At 41.6% G+C, this 22,363-nt stretch overlaps 1 protein-coding gene across 3 annotated transcripts in view; it reads right to left on the reverse strand.

Moving 5' to 3' along the window:
• The window catches only part of SIL1 (SIL1 nucleotide exchange factor), a 210,386-nt gene that overhangs the window by 158,662 nt on the left and 29,361 nt on the right, over positions 1-22,363 (reverse strand). For 2 of the 3 annotated variants that reach the window (XM_010971698.3, XM_010971699.3), the window contains exon 2: positions 881-995. In XM_010971698.3, coding sequence (XP_010970000.1) covers positions 881-995 — 115 coding nt within the window. Of the gene's footprint in view, positions 1-880; positions 996-15,889; positions 15,975-22,363 lie in introns of those variants that run through there. The other variant, XM_045507929.2, reaches the window with a different exon arrangement.

Genomic DNA, 22,363 nt, shown 5'->3' on the forward strand with positions numbered 1-22,363 from the left:
GGGGAAGGTGGCCAAGGGTGGCGAAACTATCAGAGAGCAGACATTCAGGGCATCTAAAGGGAAAAAGAGAGGGCATTGGGAGTTCGTCAAGGGCAGACTGTTGCTGGAGCAGGCCAGGGAAATGGGGCCAGGACACCCTGCGAGTAAGCCAAGCTCAGGGCCTTCTGGGGCACTCCGTCCCTGCCTTTGGCAATGACATAAACCCTGAGCAGTAAGGCCTGGGTTGATCAAGAGGAGCCTGGAAAGAACATGTAGAAAAAGACAGAGGAAAAGAGGATACAGAGATACAGACTGAGAAATCACACCAAAGTGGGGAGTAAAGGAAGAAGCAGTCTGCAGTTCATAGAGTTGTTGAGGGGATTAAATAAGAATATATACAAAACTGTAGAATAGATAAACAAGACTATACTGTATAGCACAGGGAAATATATACAAGATCTTATGGTAGCTCACAGCGAAAAAAAAATGTGACAATGAATATACGTATGTTCATGTATAACTGAAAAATTGTGCTCTACACTGGAATTTGACACAACATTGTAAAATGACTATTACTCAATAAAAAATGTTAAAAAAAGAATATATATATAAAACACTTAGTATAATACTGGGTAAATGGCAAGATTATAATTAACAACACCAATATTATTATATGACTACCATCATCATCTTTCCCCAAACGGAAACTATGTCCTGAGCTTTAAAAAGAGGCCAGAGGACTAAGGGATGGGAGGAAGAAGTAAACTTACTCCGTGACCCAGCACTGGTTACATTCTTGTAAAAAAAAATAAAAGCTCACCCTGCTCCCACAGCAGCCATGGTGACACAGAGGCTTTCCTGGATCCAACAGAGATCCCTCTACTTACAGTAAGATACTTACCGAGTTCTGATGACTGAGGCAGAAGGTGAAGCAGGACGCCATCAATATGCCGAGCAGCATGCCCAGGGTAGCCATCCTAAACAGGAGCATGCCCTGGCCAGGCAAGGTTAGAGGCCTGAGGAATGTAAACACAGAAAACAGAAGGTCAACAGGAAGGTGGTGCCTGACACCCCATCCAGCATAGTGATTCCCATGATGTCATTTATTTGACAGATTCAGACAATGTGAGACATTTTCTGCACACAGGTCTTCTACCAGAGGTAGAACTGAAGATAGAGGTCAAAGTGAAGTAAGCCTCTATCTCCTATATGGGGAGAGATGCTTTGGTTGGAACTGTACAGACAACTAGGACTCTTGCATGCGCTATAAAAGCCCTGGTCCCTTTCTTCTTCTTTACATACCTGTATCAGGTTGCACAGGGTGGTACTGGCTGTAGTGAGGAAAGAAGGAAACTAACCAAATGACTTGTGTGTGAACAGACATGGGCCCAAATCCACATAAACCTTTAAAACCATTCACTTCTAAATCATATTCACTGTTATACCTGAAGATAGATGCCATCAGCACCCCCTAAAACAGCAAAGTTTCAAAAATTTTTTTCCAAAAGAAATAAAAGCAAGAATAAACAATTGGGACCTAATTAAACTTACAAGCTTCTGCACAGCAAAGGAAACCAGAAGTAAAACAAAACGAAAACCTACGGAATGGAAGAAAATTTTTGCAAATGAAACCGACAAAGGCTTGATCACCAGAATACATAAGCAGCTCACATGACTCAGTAAGAAGAAAATAAACAACCCAATCCAAAAATGGGCAGAAGACCTAAACAAGCAATCCTCCAAAGAAGAAATACAAATGATCAAAAGGCACATGAAAAAATGCTCAGTATCACTAATAATCAGAGAAATGCAAATCAAAACTACAATGAGGTATCACTTCACACCAGTCAGAATGGCCATCATTCAAAAGTCCACAAATGACAAATGCTGGAGAGACTGTGGAGAAAAGGGAACCTTCCTACGCTGCTAGTGGGAATGCAGTTTGGTGCAGCCACTGTGGAAAACAGTATGGAGATTCCTCAAAAGACTAGGAATAGATTTACCGTATGACCCAGGAATCCCGCTCCTGGGCATGTATGCAGAAGGAATCCTACTTCAAAATGACACCTGCACCCCAATGTTCATAGCAGCACTATTTACAATAGCCAAGACATGGAAACAGCCTAAATGTCCATCAACAGGTGACTGGATAAAGAAGATGTGGTATATTTATACAATGGAATACTACTCAGCCATAAAAACTGACAACATAATGCCATTTGCAGCAACATGGATACTCCTGGAGAATGTCATTCTAAGTGAAGTAAGCCAGAAAGAGAAAGAAAAATACCATATGAGATCGCTCATATGTGGAATCTAAAAAAATAAAATAAATAAAAAAATTTAAAAACCAAAGCATAAATACAGAACAGAAATAGACTCATAGACATAGAATACAGACTTGTGGTTGCCAAGGGGGTGGCAGGTGGGAAGAGACAGACTGGGATTTCAAAATTGTAGAATGGATAAACAAGACTATACTGTGTAGCACAGGGAAATATATACAAGATCTTATGGTAGCTCACAGTGAAAAAAAAAATGTGACAATGAATATACGTATGTTCATGTATAACTGAAAAATTGTGCTCTACACTGGAATTTGACACAACATTGTAAAATGATTATAAATCAATAAAAATGTTAAAAAATAAAATAAAACAAAACAGCAAAGTTCAATATTCCCAAGTCACAAAGTTTTTCACATCACTTCTCAGATAGTCAAACAAACCAAAATGCAGGCCTAGTGGCTGCTAAAATTTAAATGACACAAGGATGAAAGGATATCCCATGTTCATGGACTTCAGACTTAATAGTATTAAGAAGACAATACTACCCAGAGCAATAAGCAGATTCAATGCAATTCTTATCGAAATCCCAAAGGTGATTTTTACAGAAATGGAGAAATCCATCCTTAAACACATATGGAATTTCAAGGGACCCCAACAGCCTCAAAAAATACTGAAAAAGAAGAACAAAGTTGGAGGACTCACACTTTCTGATTTCAAAACTTACTACAAAGCTTACAGTAATCAAAACACTGGTACTGGCATAAGGACAGACACTGAGAGCCCAGATATAATTACATATATATGATCAATTGATTTTCAACAATGGTGCCAAGACAATTCAATAAACTGTTCGGGAACAACTGGATATCCACATGCAAAAGAATGAAGTGGACCCTTCCCTTACACCGTATACAAAAATTAACTCAAAATGGATCAAAGATCTAAATTTAAGAGTTAAAATTCTTAGGGAAAATCTTCATAACCTTAGATCTGGCAATAGTTTCTTAAATATGATACCCAAACCACAGGTGATAAAAGAAAAAATAGATAAACTGAAGTTCTTTAAAATTAAGAATGTTTTGTGCCTCAAAGGACATTATTAAGTGAAAAGACAACTAACAAAATTAGAAAAGTATCTGCAAATCACCTATCAGATAAGGGTTTAGTATTCAGAATACATAAACAACTTCTACAACTCAACAACAAAAAAGCAAGCAACCCAAATAAAAAATGGGCAAAGGACTTGAACAGACATTTCTCCAAAGAAGATATACATATGCCAATAGGGATGTGAAAGAATTCTCAACATTATTAAAGAAATGTAAATCAAAGCCACAATGAGACACCATTTTATATCCACTACTATGGCTGTAATTAAAAAAAAAAACAGAAAATAACAAACGTTAACAAGGATGTGAAGAAACTGAAACCCTCCTACATTGCTGGTGGGAATATAAAGTGGTGCAGCTGCTGCAGAACAGGTTGGCAGCTCCTCAAAAAGTTAAATATAGAATTACCATATGCATGATCCAGCAATTCCACCCCTAGGTTTATATTCTTCTCAAAAGTTCTGAAAACAGTGACTCAAAGAGACACTTCCATGTGAATGTTCATTATTCACATGGAATATCATTATTCACAACAACCAAAAAAGTAGAAACAACTCAAGTATTCATCAAAAGATGGATTTTTTTTCAAATGTGGTGTATACTTATAATGGAATATTATTCAGCCACAAAAAGAATGGAATTCTGATACATGTTTCAACATGAATGAACCTTGAAAACATTATGCCAAGTGAAATAAACTAGACACAAAAAAACAGACATTGTATGATTCTACTTAAGTGAAATATCTAGAATGGGAAATTGGAATAGTGAATAAATTTTGGTCAGTAAACTAGAGTGGAAGTCAAAAGAACTGAATCCAAACTGGCAAATTTTCCAGAAAAGGCAGAAAGAAAAATAAAATAAAGTAAAACAAAGTCAAACAACCACCACTTAGAAAAATTCAGAACATGTCAGTATCAGCCCAGACCCTTATAAAAGGTTTGTGTGTTTATCACTCAGCCCCAATACACCTCATTAGGCAGTTTACTCAATAGAGTCTTAACTGAATTAATTGTGGGGGAATGTATCTGAAGAGTATAGTGTTTTTTACCTTTTCTCTTTTTCATTCCTGCCACACTCCTCCATGCTTCATCTCAATAAATTGGTCCTCTGGCATGATTACAGTGGAACCCAATATCAGAAGTTATTACCCCGTGCCCAGACTATGCCTTCTCAGGGGCAGATGAAAACTTTCCCTAAGGACATCTGGAGCCATGAAGGAAAACAGCCCTGCTGGACCGGCACTGTGCTAAAAAAGCACAGCCAAATGGAAAGCAAAGGCTTGGGAGCTAAAAATAGCTGCTATACTCACCCAGCAGCAAAAGCCTTTGCTTTCTGCCAGTTTCTCCCCCCGCACCCCCCCCCCTTTTTGTAGACAAAATGGAACGGCTGAGTGCCACATGAGCTTTCCCCAGCAACCTGGCTCCCTGGGGCACCAATCACACTGAAAGACATGGAATGAGTTCAAAGCACAGCACTAAGTTCTGGATAGATGCCTGGCCCTGCCTGGGTGTGCAGGGTTCTGGGGATGCCAGGCTAGATGAGGATGAACAGAGGAAGAGACTGCCACATCAGGAGTAAGAAGGCTAGAAAGGCCGAGGGAGATGGGTCCCAAGAGGACACAGACCTGGAGCTTCCTGCATTCTTTGCTGTGGGGAAAGGGGGAATAAAAAATGGAAGGGGAGACTCACAGCAGTATCAAGACAGCATAAAATAAGAGAGAAAAAGATTATCCCCAAAGCTACAGATTTCCCTTCCCCTACATGAGACTGTTCATGCGTATACGCATATACACATACAGAGTTAGACACTCCCTTCTTACAGCCAGGGATAAACAATGGAACTGATATGGGGGAAAAGACGAGGAAGTAGAGATAAACGAGAATGAAATCAAGAGCAAAGATGACAAATGAGCAGGAGGAGGAGGCCCACAAGAGACTGAGGAAGAAGAGGCTGGGGACAGTTGATACACAAACAACAGCTTACCCACCTCCTGGAGTGGGAAGGGGAGTGGAAGGAAGGCAGGGTAGCAGTGTACAAGAGAAACGGCAGCTCCCACAGGGTTCTCAGCTGCCTCGATCTCTTGCACACACACTAATACCCTCAGAGCATTTTCTGCCAATACTAAGGATGAGAGATTGATTCACAAATAGATCCTTCATCTCCCTGCAATAATTCCACATGGACTGCACATCTGACCTATTCATTGCCTCCACATATTTTTCCATGAAACATAGAGAAAGAGAACGTGGTTGGGGTGGTGGGGGCGATAGGAGGGATGCCTGGGGAAAGGCTTAGGAGAAGCGAGGCTGGGAGAAAGGTGTGAGACAGTTTCCCAGGGTTTACAAGGCATCCAGAGATCAACTGCATACACTGCAGGACACAGGCATGGGTAATGGTGTCCTCTGTCCTCTTAAGGCCTGGCCAGCAACTGTCACCTGGGCCTTACCCTTATTCAAGAAGTGGCAGGTGGAAAGTGAGCAAGCAAGTTTTCCCTGGGCTTTATGCTGAAGCAGGGGGAGAGGAGGAAAGAGGGAAAGGGAAAGTGGCACAAAGCTTTGTTCTGCCAGGATGGCTTGCCATCACAAGAAAGGACCTAGGCAGCAGCAGCAGCAAAAGAAAACCTCAGACCCTGACAAAAGTAAAGTCAAAGTCATGGCATCCCACTGAGGTACAGTTTGGCACAGCTGGCCTGACGTTAGTGTCCTCCTCAAACTACTTGCCAACTACTAACCCTGACTCATCTGATCACCTACCTGTGGACACCCTGTGTAACAAACTTCCCCATCACCCTTGGTTTCAATGGAGGACAGACAACATCTTTACATTTTTGACCTTCTTCTGACTTACACCACCACCACTCAGTCCAGGAAAGGGAAATACATTTCAGTGTTCCACCATAACTCTGTCCTTAAAAGTATCCTTGGGCTTTGGGACAAAAGAGGTAATAAGGTACTTGAGATGCCCATTTTTCTATCAAAACTGGCAATTTGTAGCCTGTACTTCTACTTATAGGTTGGATGTTCTCAGCAATCTGTATCGCCAGCTTACTTCAACCCAGAGCAGATGCCTGAGGTGGGAGGAGGCCCTTGGACTCACTAGCTAGGCCCCCCTGGTGCCTCATATCCTCCTCTCAATTCAGATGGACTGGAGGAGGGGACTGGGTCCTATAAGCAAGACCTCTTTCTGTAACTTTTATCTTCTCTCAGACAGGAAAACAAAAGGACAGCATGGAGATGGCAGGAAGCCAACAGAGGAAGGAGGGGTAGGACTGCTGGACATAGCTGGCAGGCCCCATGGACAGTGGCTGCTCTCCAGTCTCAGGGCCACAGCACAGGGAGAACAGGTAAAGGTCACAAGTGTCCTGGGCAGGTAGAGCCACCTCAGCAGCCTGCCTGGGTACACTTGGAACTCCATCTTATAAAATGTTCATGTTCTTAACCTACAGTGTTATGTCTAAGTATTTATTTCCCCAAACCTTCCAGAAAAAGTGAAAGGGTAAGATTTTCTACTTCCATCTTATAAGAAGGAAACTGGAGCAAAGAAATTAAAAACATTAGGTTGAACGTGTAGTACACGGATTTAGAGTCAAACAGATCTAAGGCCAAGTCTTGGATCTGCCAATTCCTAGCTATGTGATCTTGGACACAATACTTCACTATTCCTCAGTTTCTTCATCTATAAAATGGGCATAATAAGAGTTTCTACCTCAGATTGTTGGGGAGAATTAAATAAAACAATATGTGGAGGGGAAAAAAAGTGAGGAAAGTGCCAGGTATAAGCACTTGGCAGCTAGTTATCACACCATCATTACAGCAGAGATGAAGACTTGACCCTAAACCAACAGGCATTCAGAGCCAGGCCAGCACCCTAGAACCAATATCCAAAGCTCCTGCCTCCTGCAGGATCTATATACCCTGAAGCTAACCCGACATCTCAAATTTTAGGACCACAGCGTTTTGTTGGGTATCTACTCTCAGGAGGTGAAGGAAATAGATATGAGAGAAGGATCCCCCACAGCTGAAAATGGAGATACCCCAGACAGTTTTCTGCTGAGCCTGAGGCAGACCCAGCCCATTCAGTGCTTTTCCTAGCACATTAGTGTCCAGAGAGCCAGGCCACCATCATGGAGAATAGCTGTAAAACAATCTTCTGCTTTACAAACTGAAGGTTAAAGAATGGGCTCTTCCCACAAACACAAATTCATACTATTTATGGGCTACACAAACTGATATACACACACAAGCACACACACACGTCACTCACCTCTACACAAACAGAAGCTCACTGCCTAATTTGAGCAGACAAATATGAAGCTGAAGAAACAATGCAAAAATGACACTGAAAGGACAGCCCTGACATGGGAGAACAATGTACAAAGGATTAGGAAGAGAAATCGATTTTTAAAGAATAATTTGAAGGACAAGAAAAGTAAGTTTGGAGTAGTCAGGAAAAGACATAAATTAAACAGAAAGTCAGGAGGTAGACAGCAATTAAATGAAAAGAGGCTTTGAACAGCAAAAGAAATGTGGCTTCTAATCTGTCTAACCCCTAACTGGCTGAGGCTGGACTTGGAACATCCTTAAGCCACTGACCATTTGTGTAATGGGGACAGTATATATCCCAAATACTGAAGTCATGCCTAGGGCCAAGCAAACAGGGAATGCTCTCAACAGGCTCCCTAAAAGGGAAAGTGATTAGAGGAGGCTATTGGAGGATACAAAGTTCACAACAGACACAAGCCTCTGCCTGACCAGAGAGCTACAGAGCCAAAATCAGCTTGTACAGCCTTCAAGGAAGAGCCCAAATGAGGCCTTTCCAGTGGCAGCCCAGAGACAGGTGCTGGCCCTGCCAGAGAGCCATGGAGCCAAGAAGGGCTCCAAGGACCCAGCTGGAACTGGAGCTCTGGAAGGAGGGCAACATAGGTGGAATGAAATAGGAAGGGGGCCCTGCTGTCCCCTTCTCAACATTCTGTACTTCAAAATGACCAATCTTATCTCTATCTGAGTAAAGAAAACAGATCTTCAAGAAGGTAGTAAGTATATTAGCAAAACTGCAATCCCAGAGACAAAAGATAGTGGCTCCATCTAAAAGAAATCCAGTGACAAGTAGAGTGACTGGATAAAAGGGAGCCCAGTCTTTAACATATATAGAAAATAATCTTATGGTTACCAAAGAGGAATGGAGGCAGTGGGTAGAGATAAATCAGGAGTTTTGGGGTATATACACTACTATACATAAGATATATAAACAAGAAGCTACTGTGTAGCACAGGGAACTATACTCAATATCTTATAATAACCTATAATGGAAAAGAATCTGAAAAAGAATACACACACACCCACACACACAACTGAATCACTCTACTGTACACCTGAAACACTACATTGTAAATCAACTATACTTCAAGGAAAAAAAATTTTTTTTAAAGGGAACCCAGTCTGGACCTCTCCAGAACTATCCTCCTCAGCCACAGCCTTCAAAGAATCCGAAGGCTGGAAAAAGGCTTAAGACTCAATCTTCATTTAGACTGCTGCAGATCCAGAAGACACAGTAGGCATTCAATATTTACACACAGAATAACCAGAGTTCAATGTCTGTAGGCATGGGCTTGTCAGTGGACTCAGGAAGGCTCTAGCAATTTCATGCCTGTTGAAGACAAAGAGGTAGAGAGGACTAGGGCAGGGCAAGAATGTTCGTGCTCTTACCCAGAGATGACAACAAAAGCAACAATCGAGTCCCTGTATTAAGGAGAAACCTTAAAGACAAAGGAACAATGGGCCAAGAAGAGTTTAAGCCATGGCTAGAAGTTAGGACAACAAAGAGGAGCGAGCTAGGGAATCAGATAAAGAGCATTAAGAATAGTATAGAATTACACAGGTCAAGAGAGGAGAGAATCCTGAGACTATCAAGTTGTGGGCAACAGTGTCAAGAGATCAGTGAGAATGAGGATGAGAAAAGCCACTGGATTTGGCAATGAGGCAGCCAGAGAACCCTTCAAAAGCAGGCACAAGTGTGAAGAAATAGAGACACAACTTCGAAAGGTTGAGAAGATTCACTGAAGTTTGGAGATTTGGGGTCACTTCTCCAAATCCAATTTTTCCAACATTTTTACTAAAGTCATAATGATAATACAGAAAAAGACTGATTCCAGTGGTCCCATAGAGAGATTTTCCCATGTCATACACTAGATTCCCATGACGGCATAGAGCTACGTTCAATATGTATGTCCTCAGGATAATGATGGGCACAGTAACACCAGTAGAGGGAGGAGGCAGTGAGGCAAACTCTCCAAGAACAAACTTCCATCAAACACTACTTCACCTTCTCTGAGTTCTCAGCCATGCCTCAGACTGCTCAGAAGCTTCAGTCTTTACACTCTGTAGAGCTGTCATAATCATAACTGTAGCACTTGGACTGAGGGATAAAGAGAAATACCCCTGTGACACTCACTCCCCAGTATTCAAATGCAATATTTGCACAGCGCAGAGGAAAATAAATTTGGTCTAATAATAATTATAGTCAACATTTATAGGGCACTTTCTGTGTTCCAAGCAAAGTTCTAAGCTTATTTTCTCTTCACAACAACCCTCTGATGGGGTTCTAACATGCTGCTCATTTTAAGCATGAGGGTTAAAATTCAGAGAGGTTAAATAATTTGCCCACAGCGAGAGAGTGGGAGAGTCAGGAATCAAAACTAGTTGGGCCCCAGCACCTATGCTCTTCCCACAGATCATGCTGCCTTTCCATGGACTATGAAATCAGCCATTCATTTTATTTGTTCTGCAACACTGTGAATAAAAATGCACACATTTTGGTCAGTAGAGAAATTTTTAAGTGAGCCTACTGGGGCCCTCTTGTGGAAAGACCCACTTCTAATGCACGCATCCAAATTTCTGCACATCATACACAAACACAGGCAAAGACACAGACACATACACACACACATTTTGATTACTTTATGTCCTTGGCACAGCCCCACCCACAGTAGAGGCACAGACATTCAAGAGAAAGAATGCCCTTGACTCATAATGCAACCAGTTCACTGGCACCCTGTGTGACTTGACCTCTGAACCCATAATTCAGGCTTTCCAGCTGTACAAGAAGCAAAAACATTCCTTGCTCCCCTTCACAGAGTCCAGCACCAGGCACTCCCCTCATACGTACCCAACTGTCTGGCAAGAACTCAGCAGTGGGGAGGAGGGAACTATGTTGGGTAAAAGTTGGCCAAGATAATACCTAAGGTCATTTCCAACTAGTCTATGATCCTATTCCCCACCCAGGAAACATACAGGACAGGATTATTTCCACATAACAGATGAAGAAAATGGAGGCCCAAAAGGTGAATGGGGCTTGCCTATGCACATCAGCAAGTAACCAGGTAAATTAGAGAAATACCCTGGACCTGGTCAGTGTACTTTCCATTAGGCCATATATTGCAAGTTCCTAGCAGGGAGTGGCCAAGGAGACCTACTCCTTATACTTGCTCCCTGACTCCACATAAGGTCCTGAGAGTGATCAGTCTGTGTCTGGTGATAGCAGCCAAGCTTATCAGAAGCTCCACTCAACTCCATCTCTACTCCAGTGTAATGAAAAGAATCTGGGCTCTGGATTTCGACCCAGGTCTCCCCAACTGGTTGTGAGACTTTGGACTGCTGCTTAACCTCTCTCCAAGTTTCAATTCCTTCATCTAAAATGGGACTTGACAGTAACTATTTTGTAGGATGGTTGTTAGTATTAAATGAGATGATACTACGCATACAGCACAATGCCTGCCACAAAGCAAGGGCTCAAGAAGCTTGTAGCTCTAACAACTACCGTTAGAGAAAATTTTAAGTAAGGACAGGATAAACATATAAAATTGTTTTCTATTCTGAAAACCAAGTCTCTCCTTGAAACCCAGCTTCCCTGAGCAACCAGTCTGCCCACACACCTGGACCACACTCTAGGTGACTACAAAGGCATTTCCACTGAAACCTTTAAGCAATACTGGCTGGCTCTGTATCAGTCCCCACTGAAGAGTTAACTCAGAACAGCCACTTTAGAGCCTAGCTTCCTGGTGACTCAGGCCTGTTTCCAAATTCCTGCTGCTGCTCTCCTACCTGTAATGGAGAATAGGGAAAGCAGGAGCAATAGGGGCAAATTCAGCACACTTAAACTGCTTGGACTACTCTAGACAGGGTCAGCTGGCATCTAGGGAGTAAGGGCTCCAGGCCCTCTCCTTCCCTCTCCTTCTAAACTAATAACTAGATTTCCTGACAATAAGCATTATGGGCTTTCTTTACAGCCTGCTCCCTAACAACACCAAGGACTTTCATACACTCATTTACATACCATAGTCTGGGCCTGGGCAGGGATCAGAGTTTATCTTTCCTTTCCCCTGTCATCTCTCAACTTCCAGAGGTCAGGGTCTCATAGTGGGACTATGATAGGGAGGAAGGTATGACTTCTAATCCATAGCTCCAAATGGACTATCTGAAAATCAGTAAGCATACCAACCCTTACTCTGTGCCAGCCACTCTGGCACTTTGGATTATAAGCATTCAGCATTCATACTTTAGGAACAGATACCTCAGATCCCCTGAGCACACTGGGAATCATACTGTAGAACAGAACTTGCAAAAGATACCACCACTGCCCTCAGGTGGCTTACATCCTATTCACAATCAAAAACAGTATGGCTTTCCACATCTGAATCTCTGATAGTATAATTAAAAAGAAAGGCCTCTTAAGGAACACTCCACAAGAAAACAGATACTGTTCTGGGCAACCTGAGACACAAATTACAACTTTGAAATGATGAGATAGGTAACAATTAGGGGGCTTCTTAAACTAATTGAGGAATCCCCAAGAAAGCAGCATTTACTTACAGAAACCCTTAGTGGCAGCTCAAAGACAGGTCACCAAGCACTGAACTCGCCACTACCATGCTGGTTGACTATGTATTCCAGGTAAGTCAGCAACTGAAGCATCATGTTTTATTTTTAACATGACTGAGAGTCCAAGACTATTTATAATCCCAGATCCTTAAAAACTTGAAAGGAGGATGGATTTTAAAATGTACACATTTACATACGTGGGCAGAAACACAAAAATCAGACACTCCTCAACAGAGCTCAAGGAGCCATAACTCACGGCTTTCACAATCCCACTTAACACCCAAAGAAAATCTGGGTGCCTTCTCTGAGAGATGGTGGGAGGCTGGGTGGGTAGCCAAGAAACAAAGAAACCTAAAATCATCACTTGGCAAGACAATTAAGGAGCAGAGGATTTTAAATGCATTGTTTCTGACTCTAAATATGTCTACATTTATTACCAATTTGGGATCAGAAATCACATTTAGTTCTGCCATGACCACACACTAAAAATATTAAGCAGAGTATTGCCTAGGAAACAGCAGTCCTCTCTGCTGCAGCAGCCCCATTTCAGAGCTGACTCTGCCATGGTCCCAGGGCTCCGCATCCTGGGCTTTGCTGAGAGCCTAGTTAGAAGCAGAACTGCCACCGTCCTGCTAGGGCTTCACTTGTATTTTATAAAGCAGCGATAGGAGCCAGGGCTAGAGGCTCAACAACCTCCTCATGCTCTCCAAGGTTGCTGCATGGTCAGTGAAATTCCATTTCATGGGCCTATAACAACCAGAACCCATCAGACTAGGAGCTTCACAAGGGTAGGGACAACTGTCTACCAAATCCACTGCTGTATCCTCACTGCTGAGCATTGTGCCTGGCACTACTGGTTGAATAAAATCAACAATCTAAAAAGGGATCATCAGGAATACACAATGGAAAATAATGTAATTAAAGTAGGTGAAAATATAGACTATGGTTGTACATAAAAACAGGTACACAGAATCCTTTTGGCAGGATTACTCTAGAAGCTGGTTCGAAAAAAATATTGCTACAATTTATGTCAAATAATGTTCTGCCTATTGTTTTCCTCTAGGAGCTTTGTAGTACCCCATCTTACATTTAGGTCTTTAATCCATTTTGAGTTTATTTTTGTATATGGTATTAAAGAATTCTCTAATTTCATTTTTTTATAGGTAGCTGTCCAGTTTTCCCAGCACCACTTACTGAAGAGACTGTCTTTTCTCCATTGCATATTCTTGCCTCCTTTGTCATAGATTAATTGACCATAAGCATGTGGGTTTATTTCTGGACTTTCTATCCTGTTCCATTGATCTATGTGGTTGTTTTTGTGCCAGTACCATACTGTTTTGATTGCTGTAGCTTTGTACTATGGTCTGAAGTCAGGGAGCATGATTCCTCCAGCTCCATTCTTCTTTCTCAAGACTGTTTTGGCTATTCAGGGTCTTTTGTGTTTCCTTATGAATTTAAAAATGTTTTATTCCAGTTCTGTAAAAAAGGCTATTGGTAATTTGATAGGGATTGCACTGAATCTGTATACTCACATATCCTGATTTTAAAACTTTACCACCAAGCTACAATAATCAAAATAGCATGGTACTGATATAAAGATAAACATATACTCTTATATTGATGTAAGAACAAACATACACTTTCATAGCATTACATCAATTGATTTTTTAACAAAGGTACCATTGGCTAAAAATGGATCAAGACCCAAATTTAACAGCTAAAACTAACATTCTTGAAAGAAAGCATAAGGGCAAAATTTCATGACCTTGGATTGGGCAACAGTTTCTTAAATATGACAAAAAGCCCACAGGTGATAAAAGAAAAAATAGATAAACTGGACTGCATCAAAATTTTAAAACTTTTGCACCTCAAGGGACACCCGTAAAGAATGAAAATACAACCAACATAATGGGAGAAAATGTTTGCAAATCACATAAGGGTTTAATATCCACAACGTATGAACTACTTCTAAAACTCAGCAACAAAAAGACAAGCAACCCAATTTCAAAATGGGCAAAGATCTTGAATAGCTATTTCTTCAAATAAGATATACAAATAGCCAATAAGTATATGAAATGACTCTCAGTATCATTAGTCATTATGGAAATGCAAATCAAAGCCACAGTGAGATACTATTTGGCACCTATTAGGATGGCCATGTTTTTTAATTGAAAGTTAAGTGTTGGCAAAGATATGGAAAACTGGTACAATACAGTGAGAATATAAATGGTGTAGCCACCATGGGAAAGTTCAACAATTCTTCAAAAACCTAAACATAAAATTATCATATGACCCAGCAATTCCACTCCCATAACCCAAATATCTGAAAACAGTGACTCAAGCCGACACTAGCATGCGAATGTTGATAGTAGCCAAAAAAGGCGGAAATAATTTAAGTATCCATCAATAGATAAATAAAATTTTTAAATAGATTTTTATATGGTATATTTCCATACAGTGACATATTATTCAGTCATAAAAGGAACTGAAGTTCTGATGCATTCTGCAACATAAATGAACCTTGAAAACATTATAAAATAATGTAAATTTTCTGGCTAAGTAAAATGAGCCAGACACAAAAGGACAAATATTGTATAATTCCACTTATATGAAATATCTAGAATAGGCAAATTCATAGAGATGAAAGTAGATTACAGGTCACCAGTGGCTGCGGGGAGTGGGTAGGTATGGGAAGTTTCTGTTTGAGGAAATAAAGTTTTAGAAGTAGACAGTGGTAATGGTTGCAAAACATTATGAATGTAATTAAAGCCACTGAATTGTACACCTAAAATGGTTAAAATGGCAAATTTTTTTTGCTATATATATTTTACCTCTCTAAAATAGAATATAAGATTACCCATGAGTTGTTAATTGCTGAAACTGGATAATGGGCACATGGGTACATCATTATATTTTTCTCTCTTCTAAAACTTTAAGAAATAAAAAATGTTTCCTGGTTTGTTTTTTGGTTTTTTTTTGCCAGATATTCTTGGTTAAGGTAAAGAAGTATCTTTCTATTTCTAAATAGCTAAAAGGTTTTTTATCATGAATGGTGTTAAATTTTATCACATTTTCTCAATAAGATGATCATACAGTTTTCCCACTAATCTACTAAAGTAGAAAATTTTATGTGTAGATTTTCCAATATGAAACCACCCTTGCATTTCTTGGGTAAGTCCAACTTGGTCAGATGATCATTTTTATATTCTGCTGGGTTTGATTTGCTGTGTTTTGTCGGTCCTCCATACACTACTGTAATTCTCTCTGCAGCTATCATTAGAGCCACCAAACTATACTGTAAACTCACTAAGGGAAAGACTCTTTCCCTCATCCACTGTTCCATCTCTAGCTGTGTCTAGGACACAGTAGACACTCAATAAATGTATGGCTGATAAATAGGTGAATGAATGCGGTGGCTGGAGAGATGAAGAGGTGAACAGATGAACACTTTAATCCAAAACAATAACACACTGGAAAGTGTGGAGAGCAGATTTTTCAGGTGAGGAGACCTTCTGAGGGCTCACCAACCACTCCATAGAGGTACCTTCTCTGTCTATGGGCAACTCAGCTTGTCTGCAGCTCTGTTAACTGAACCCCAGCCAGAGACTCTCATTTCCCCTCTTCCCCACATTACCCAATCAGTAACTTCCACACTTCAGTGTCTGCTTTCACACAACAGGATGCAGCCCTCATAGAAGCATATCCCAAAGCTGAGATCCTGTGCTGGGATTAAGGAGGAATGTGGCATTAGTTTCAAATTTAAACTACTCCCAACCTTAGAGTTTATTCCCAACAATCAAAATGGCCTCATCCCCAGCCCTGATTGGCACAGCAAGAGTCCATCCCATTAACAATTCACTGCATCAGCAGTACAGAGGAGAGCAATCAGCAAGGGAAACAGCTGAATTATTTCAACAGCTGTAAATTATGTGTTATCTCTTCCCCTCCTCCTCCAAGTCCATGATGAACTGTGCCCCACACCTCCACACTGAACTTGGGTTTGTCAAGTATCTATGCCAACTGCAGAAACCAAACTTGAGTTCAAGAAGCAATATTAAAAAAGCACTAATTAACTGATATTTAGGTAACTGTTTAATGTCAACAAAATCACACTTTAACTTTAAACATCTCCTGGTCTATTAGTTGCTTAATTAAATTCCTTAAGATCCTTGGACACTGGTACAGAGCATACTGCCCTGGGAAGCCATTCCCAGGCCCTGGCCTTCGCAGGCTGTGGAAGAGGAGGGGCCCAAATCCCTGAGGAAGTGCCAGGAGAGCCCAGTTTTCTTCTAGAGTCTCCTAATGAGGTGGTTTCTCTTTACAGCTCTGCTGGTCTCCACAGGGCAGCAAGAACATGACAAACACATTCTGAGCCTGGAAAATCGCCAAGCGAGGCTACAATTTTTTTTTAATATTTCTTTAAAAAAAAAAAAAAGCACACAGAAACCCAAGAGAGATGCTTTTCCCATCTGGTATCTGTTCTTAATAAGACTGGTATATCACGAGACACTGAAGCATGTGTACAAGGGGGATACAACAAGATTCATGACAGCAGGTAGGGTCAGGGGGCTCTGCAAGATGCCACCAACCAAATCCCAGCCTGCCAGGAGTTATCAGCCTGCAACTGACAGGGGTACAGCTCAGCCAACAGCAGCATCCTAAATTGGAGCCTGCATAGGGCTTCTAGGTTCCAGTGAGTGAGCCTGTGATGGGGATGCCAGCAGGACCCCAAGAAGTCTCTCTTGCCACAGCAGGCTCCATGGGGATGACTTGCCAACTAGTCTTCTCACAGCACCAGATTTGCTGAAACAGGGTAACATGCCAGCTACCTGCTCAGGTAAACATATCCTAAAATAATCAGTTTCACAATCGGCCTCCAGGCAGAGCACATTCAGCCGAGGATCAATAAGCATTTGGAGCCCACTTTTTAGGTAGGAGATGCTCTGAACCCAATACTGGGTCATGACTAAGACAGTATCATTTTAAGAACATCAAGGGTGTGAGAGATGCCAAGAGGCCCTCCCTTGTCTCATCCTTATAGCACGGGCCCCACTTCTTCCTAGTTTCCTTACAAAACTATCCCCTCACCTCTCAGTTGGACTTACTTTTTTGTGACTGTCACTCAGAATCTTCCCTACACCTTCTCTTTTGCCTGAAGGGCCTGGCCTGACACAAAGTAGGAAGCAATTCTTTCCAATTATTCCATCCTGACTCCCACTGCTCAGGGATTCCTCTTGTGGCAGCTCTCCTTAAAACAGCCACAGTAGCTCTACACTGGAAATTGACACAACACTGTAAACTGACTATAATTCAGTTAAAAAAAAAAAAAAAAAACCAGCCACTGCAGCCCCTGGTAATGCCAATAGAAAACACTGTACAAGAGACTTGATTAATATTACAGTTTCTCACTCTGAAAGGCAACCACTCCCATCAACAGCCAGGCACAAGCCCCGTCTTCGGAGAACCCAGATGTTTGGGCTGCAGCTCACAAAAACATGCAGAGCATCCACAAAAATACAAGAGCACTATGCCTATCCAGCCCAGATACAGTGCTCACTTACTACCTGCAGTTTCACACCCATGCCAAAGCCATTTCAACCCCAGATGAGCACTTAACAGCCACACCAACCCATAAAAATATTTTTGCAAAGACCATGTTCGCTCTCCCATACAGGAAAGCTATCGAAACAGCAAAAATTTTTTCACTATGAAAAGATGAAGAAACTCTTACTGCCTATTAGGGAATATACATCTAGTTGTTACCACCTCCAATACATCCAACCAGCAGATTATTCATCCTTCAACAACTGTTTATTGAGACCTGCTGCATCCCAGACATGTGCCAGGTGCTGGAGATACAAAGGTTAAGTAAAGGATCCTGTTGTTCAGGAGCTTCCAAATGGGCAATGGAAATGGATAAGTAAATCAGTAGTTACAGTAAGCACTGGGTTGAAAGAACCCTGACAGAGATGGCTAGACAGCTCTGAGGTGGGTAAGAACAGGTATCTTTGTCAGGAGATGGGGGTCAGAGAGGACTTCCTAGAAGAGGAGAAAGAATAAGTCAAACAAAGACAATGAGAAAAGCATCTGAAACAGAGGCAAGACTGCATTTTGAAGGCCTGGAGGCATGAAACTTGGAACATGCATTTAATTCAACATGCTGGGGCAAAGGGCTTATGGGGAATGGCATCATGATATACAAGAACTCACTCTGCCAGACGAGTCAGATGGGTTTCAAACACACAGCTCACTGCACTGTCTTAACAAAGCTCTGGAATCTCCTTTTCAGAACTAACCCATGGTAAAAGGGAGACTACAGACAGGAAATAGAAGCCTGCTAAAAGGGTCACTACTGTTTGTGAATTTTGCCTATGAACTCATTCCTTTGCCTTGCAGTTTAGTGGTTTGTTAACTCCTGCAAATTCTCAACATCTGTTAATAGAGTCAGAACAACAGAATTTGGAGTTGGACTGCATTACCCCTGACAGTAGCCTAAAACCCAAGTGGATAACCTGAACAGGAAAACAGTCTGAGATTCCAGGCACATTCTCCCTGAAGGATATACCTGCTCTACTCTCCTCTGTATGGTTTTCACATTCAACAAGTCCAAAACTAAGCTCATACTCTTCCCTCCACAGTACTGATCCTCCTCTAGTTTTGCCTAGCTTTACTGCACAAGCCAGCAACCCAGGGGCTCCCCTCAATATCTCCCTCTGCTTTCCACCATTTCCCTTCCACCCACTGCCCATCCATTAATTACTGCCAATTTTATCTACTGTCTCCCTTCCTGTTCACCTGCCCAAATTGATAAACCACACTACCACCACCCTTCAGGTGAGGGCAACCCAAGTGGATCATCACAATGAGGAAGCAGACGGCGCATAGCTTTAATTAACCTCTTATTTTCTCAGCCCAGGGTTTCTGGAATAACCCACTCAGTATCCTGAGTTCCTCTGAGAGACCCTCAGTAAAAGCCTCAGATGAAGTACATTACTCAGGGAACCCACTCAACTGCAGTAACAAGCTGGAATGCAGGCTGCATGAGGATTCGGTGTCTTGCTTGAGTCCTGGGAAGATACCAACGCCTTGGGAGCCCAGAGCCCAAAGCCAGCCTCTGACTATGGGAATCAAATTCCAGGCAATGCAAACTTGCCCCTCTCCAAAGCCCCATCCTTCACAGCCTGTGGAGACATACTGTGGGGATCATCACTGAGCTGAAGAGGCTTCATCCCTACTCCCTCTGCCACAAGGGATGCCATTTCCTTCCAACAAAACAGGTAGAAGAGAGCAATTTGGGGGAGGATGGTATCGGTGCTGACAGTAGCTTAGAAATCAATTTCCCAAAATAAAGGATAAAATGTACTGAAGAGGAGGGGGAGATCTGGCCATGGTGCTTAGCCTCAACTCACTGGAAACTTCTCTTCATCCCATCCCTTACCACTGGCCCTCCCACCAGCCCAGAAGCAATAAATGTTGAATGAATGAACAAATGAATGAAGAAATGAACAAATAATCAGACTGAGAGGCTGGAGGCAAGAGGCAACAGGAGACAAAGAGGGCCCTGCTCAAAACCATCCTTCCATTCAGATGTCTCCAGGCACCTACTACATACTTTGTACTTGTGCAAGGTGCTGGGAACACAAAGGCTGCACAAACTATGAAAGAGAAGACCGGCAGAGAAAAAAGCACTCTCCTTCATCTGCCTGGGATGGCATATTTCCAAACACTACTTTAATAGCACCTCCTGTTTCCCTGACATTAAAGCCATGCCTAACAGCATACATGCGAATAAAAACTTCACTTTTTATTGTATCCAGTACTTTGGGGCCTTGTGGTTTCTTTTCCTAGGAAAAACACATCATTCATCTCCTTGATTAAAAATTGATTTAATTTGGCTTTCATCAGGTAGGTACAAGGGGAAAACATAGATTCACAGAGATAACTTGCCCGGCAACAGGGCTGTGATGAGCTCTGGTGACTGCACAGTTGGATCCCAACCCACCACCAACGAAAGAAAATTAAAAAGCTCACAACATGGAGCTTAAGCTCCAGCCAAAAGGAATTATCTTCCAACAAGCGTCTCTGTCGGATTTCTGGTTAATGTAAAAATTTTTCAAAAGGAAAGCAAAGGAAACCCCAAGGATATTTAACATATAACTTTGAATTTCTATATTTTTCAAATTCCCTTGAAGGGAGAAAAGGCAAAGAGGTCTTTATTTCTCAATCCTACTTTTCAAAACTTTTCCCATTGATTTGACATTGTCATAAAAATTTTCAATTTGTAGAGAGCACAAAGCAGAGGAAGGTACAGTGGCTGAGGAATTTTAAGCTGCTGTGAAGGAGCTCTGAGGTGAGGGCAGGAAAGCTGCAAAAGAGTTGGGAGCTACAGTCCTGAACACCACATGCTCAGCAACACAGCCTGGGCCCCGTGTCTGAGTTCAAACACCAAGGACTCAGGTGTAGGGTAGGCCACACTCTCTACCGCACTTCAGGCTCTTGCACGCACTGATTTGGAGTAAGTGGACAGACTTCCCTGCAGTGACAGAGGGTCTTAGGGTAAAAGATCAGCAAACTACAAGTACACACCTTGATTAAATGTTAGCAGGATTATTTTATAGCCAGAGCATGGATTTGATCCTACTCTCCCCTGCTTGAAACCATTCAATGGTTTTCCAGAGCCTCAGGAAAAAGGTCAAATTCCAGAACCAGGCCTTCCACCATCCAGCCCCATCAATGTCTCCAGCTTTCTCTTCCCTCTCCCTGTCTATAGCTGGCCTTATGGATTTTTTTTCCCCAACTCTCAAAGACATCTTATCTCCCACCTCCAGGCATTTGCACATGTCTGCTTAGAACTCTGTTTCCCCTCCTCTTTACCTGGCAAATTCCTACTCATCTTATTAAAGATTTGTTTAAAAGACATCTCATCTAAAAGACACTTCATCCAGGAGGCTTTTGCTGATACACCTCAGAAGACTCAATTAGAACAAATGGGACCTAATGAAACTTACAAGCTTCTGCACAGCAAAGGAAACCAGAAGTAAAACAAGAAGAAAACCTACGGAATGGGAGAAAATTTTTGCAAGTGAAACCGACAAAGGCTTGATCTCCAGAATATATAAGCAGCTCATACGACTCAATAAGAAAAAAATAAACAACCCAATCCAAAAATGGGCAGAAGACCTAAACAAGCAATTCTCCAAGGAAGACATACAAATGATCAAAAAGCACATGAAAAAATGCTCAGTATCACTAATTATCAGAGAAATGCAAATCAAAACTGCAATGATGTATCACCTCACACCAGTCAGAATGGCCGTCATTCAAAAATCCACAAATGAGGAATCTCCACACTGTTTTCCATAGTGGCTGCACCAAACTGCATTCCCACCAGCAGTGTAGGAGGGTTCCCCTTTCTCCACAGCCTCTCCAGCATTTGTCATTTGTGGATTTTTGAATGATGGCCATTCTGACTGGTGTGAAGTGATACCTCATTGTAGTTTTGATTTGCATTTCTCTGATTATTAGTGATACTGAGCATTTTTTCATGTGCTTTTTGATCATTTGTATGTCTTCCTTGGAGAATTGCTTGTTTAGGTCTTCTGCCCATTTTTGGATTGGGTTGTTTATTTTTTTCTTATTGAGTCATATGAGCTGCTTATATATTCTGGAGATCAAGCCTTTGTCGGTTTCACTTGCAAAAATTTTCTCCCATTCCGTAGGTTTTCTTCTTGTTTTACTTCTGGTTTCCTTTGCTGTGCAGAAGCTTGTAAGTTTCATTAGGTCCCATTTGTTTATTCTTGCTTTTATTTCTTCTAGGAGAAAATTTTTGAAATGTATGTCAGATAATGTTTTGCCTATGTTTTCCTCTAGGAGGTTTATTGTATCTTGTCTTATGTTTAAGTCTTTAATCCATTTTGAGTTGATTTTTGTATATGGTGTAAGGGAGTGTTCTAGCTTCATTGTTTTACATGCTGCTGTCCAGTTTTCCCAACACCATTTGCTGAAGAGACTGTCTTTATTCCATTGTATATTCTTGCCTCCTTTGTCAAAGATTAGTTGACCAAAAGTTTGTGGGTTCACTTCTGGGCTCTCTATTCTGTTCCATTGG

The sequence above is a fragment of the Camelus bactrianus genome, chromosome 3 (assembly GCF_048773025.1).
Source record: "Camelus bactrianus isolate YW-2024 breed Bactrian camel chromosome 3, ASM4877302v1, whole genome shotgun sequence".
Lineage (NCBI taxonomy): Eukaryota > Metazoa > Chordata > Mammalia > Artiodactyla > Camelidae > Camelus > Camelus bactrianus.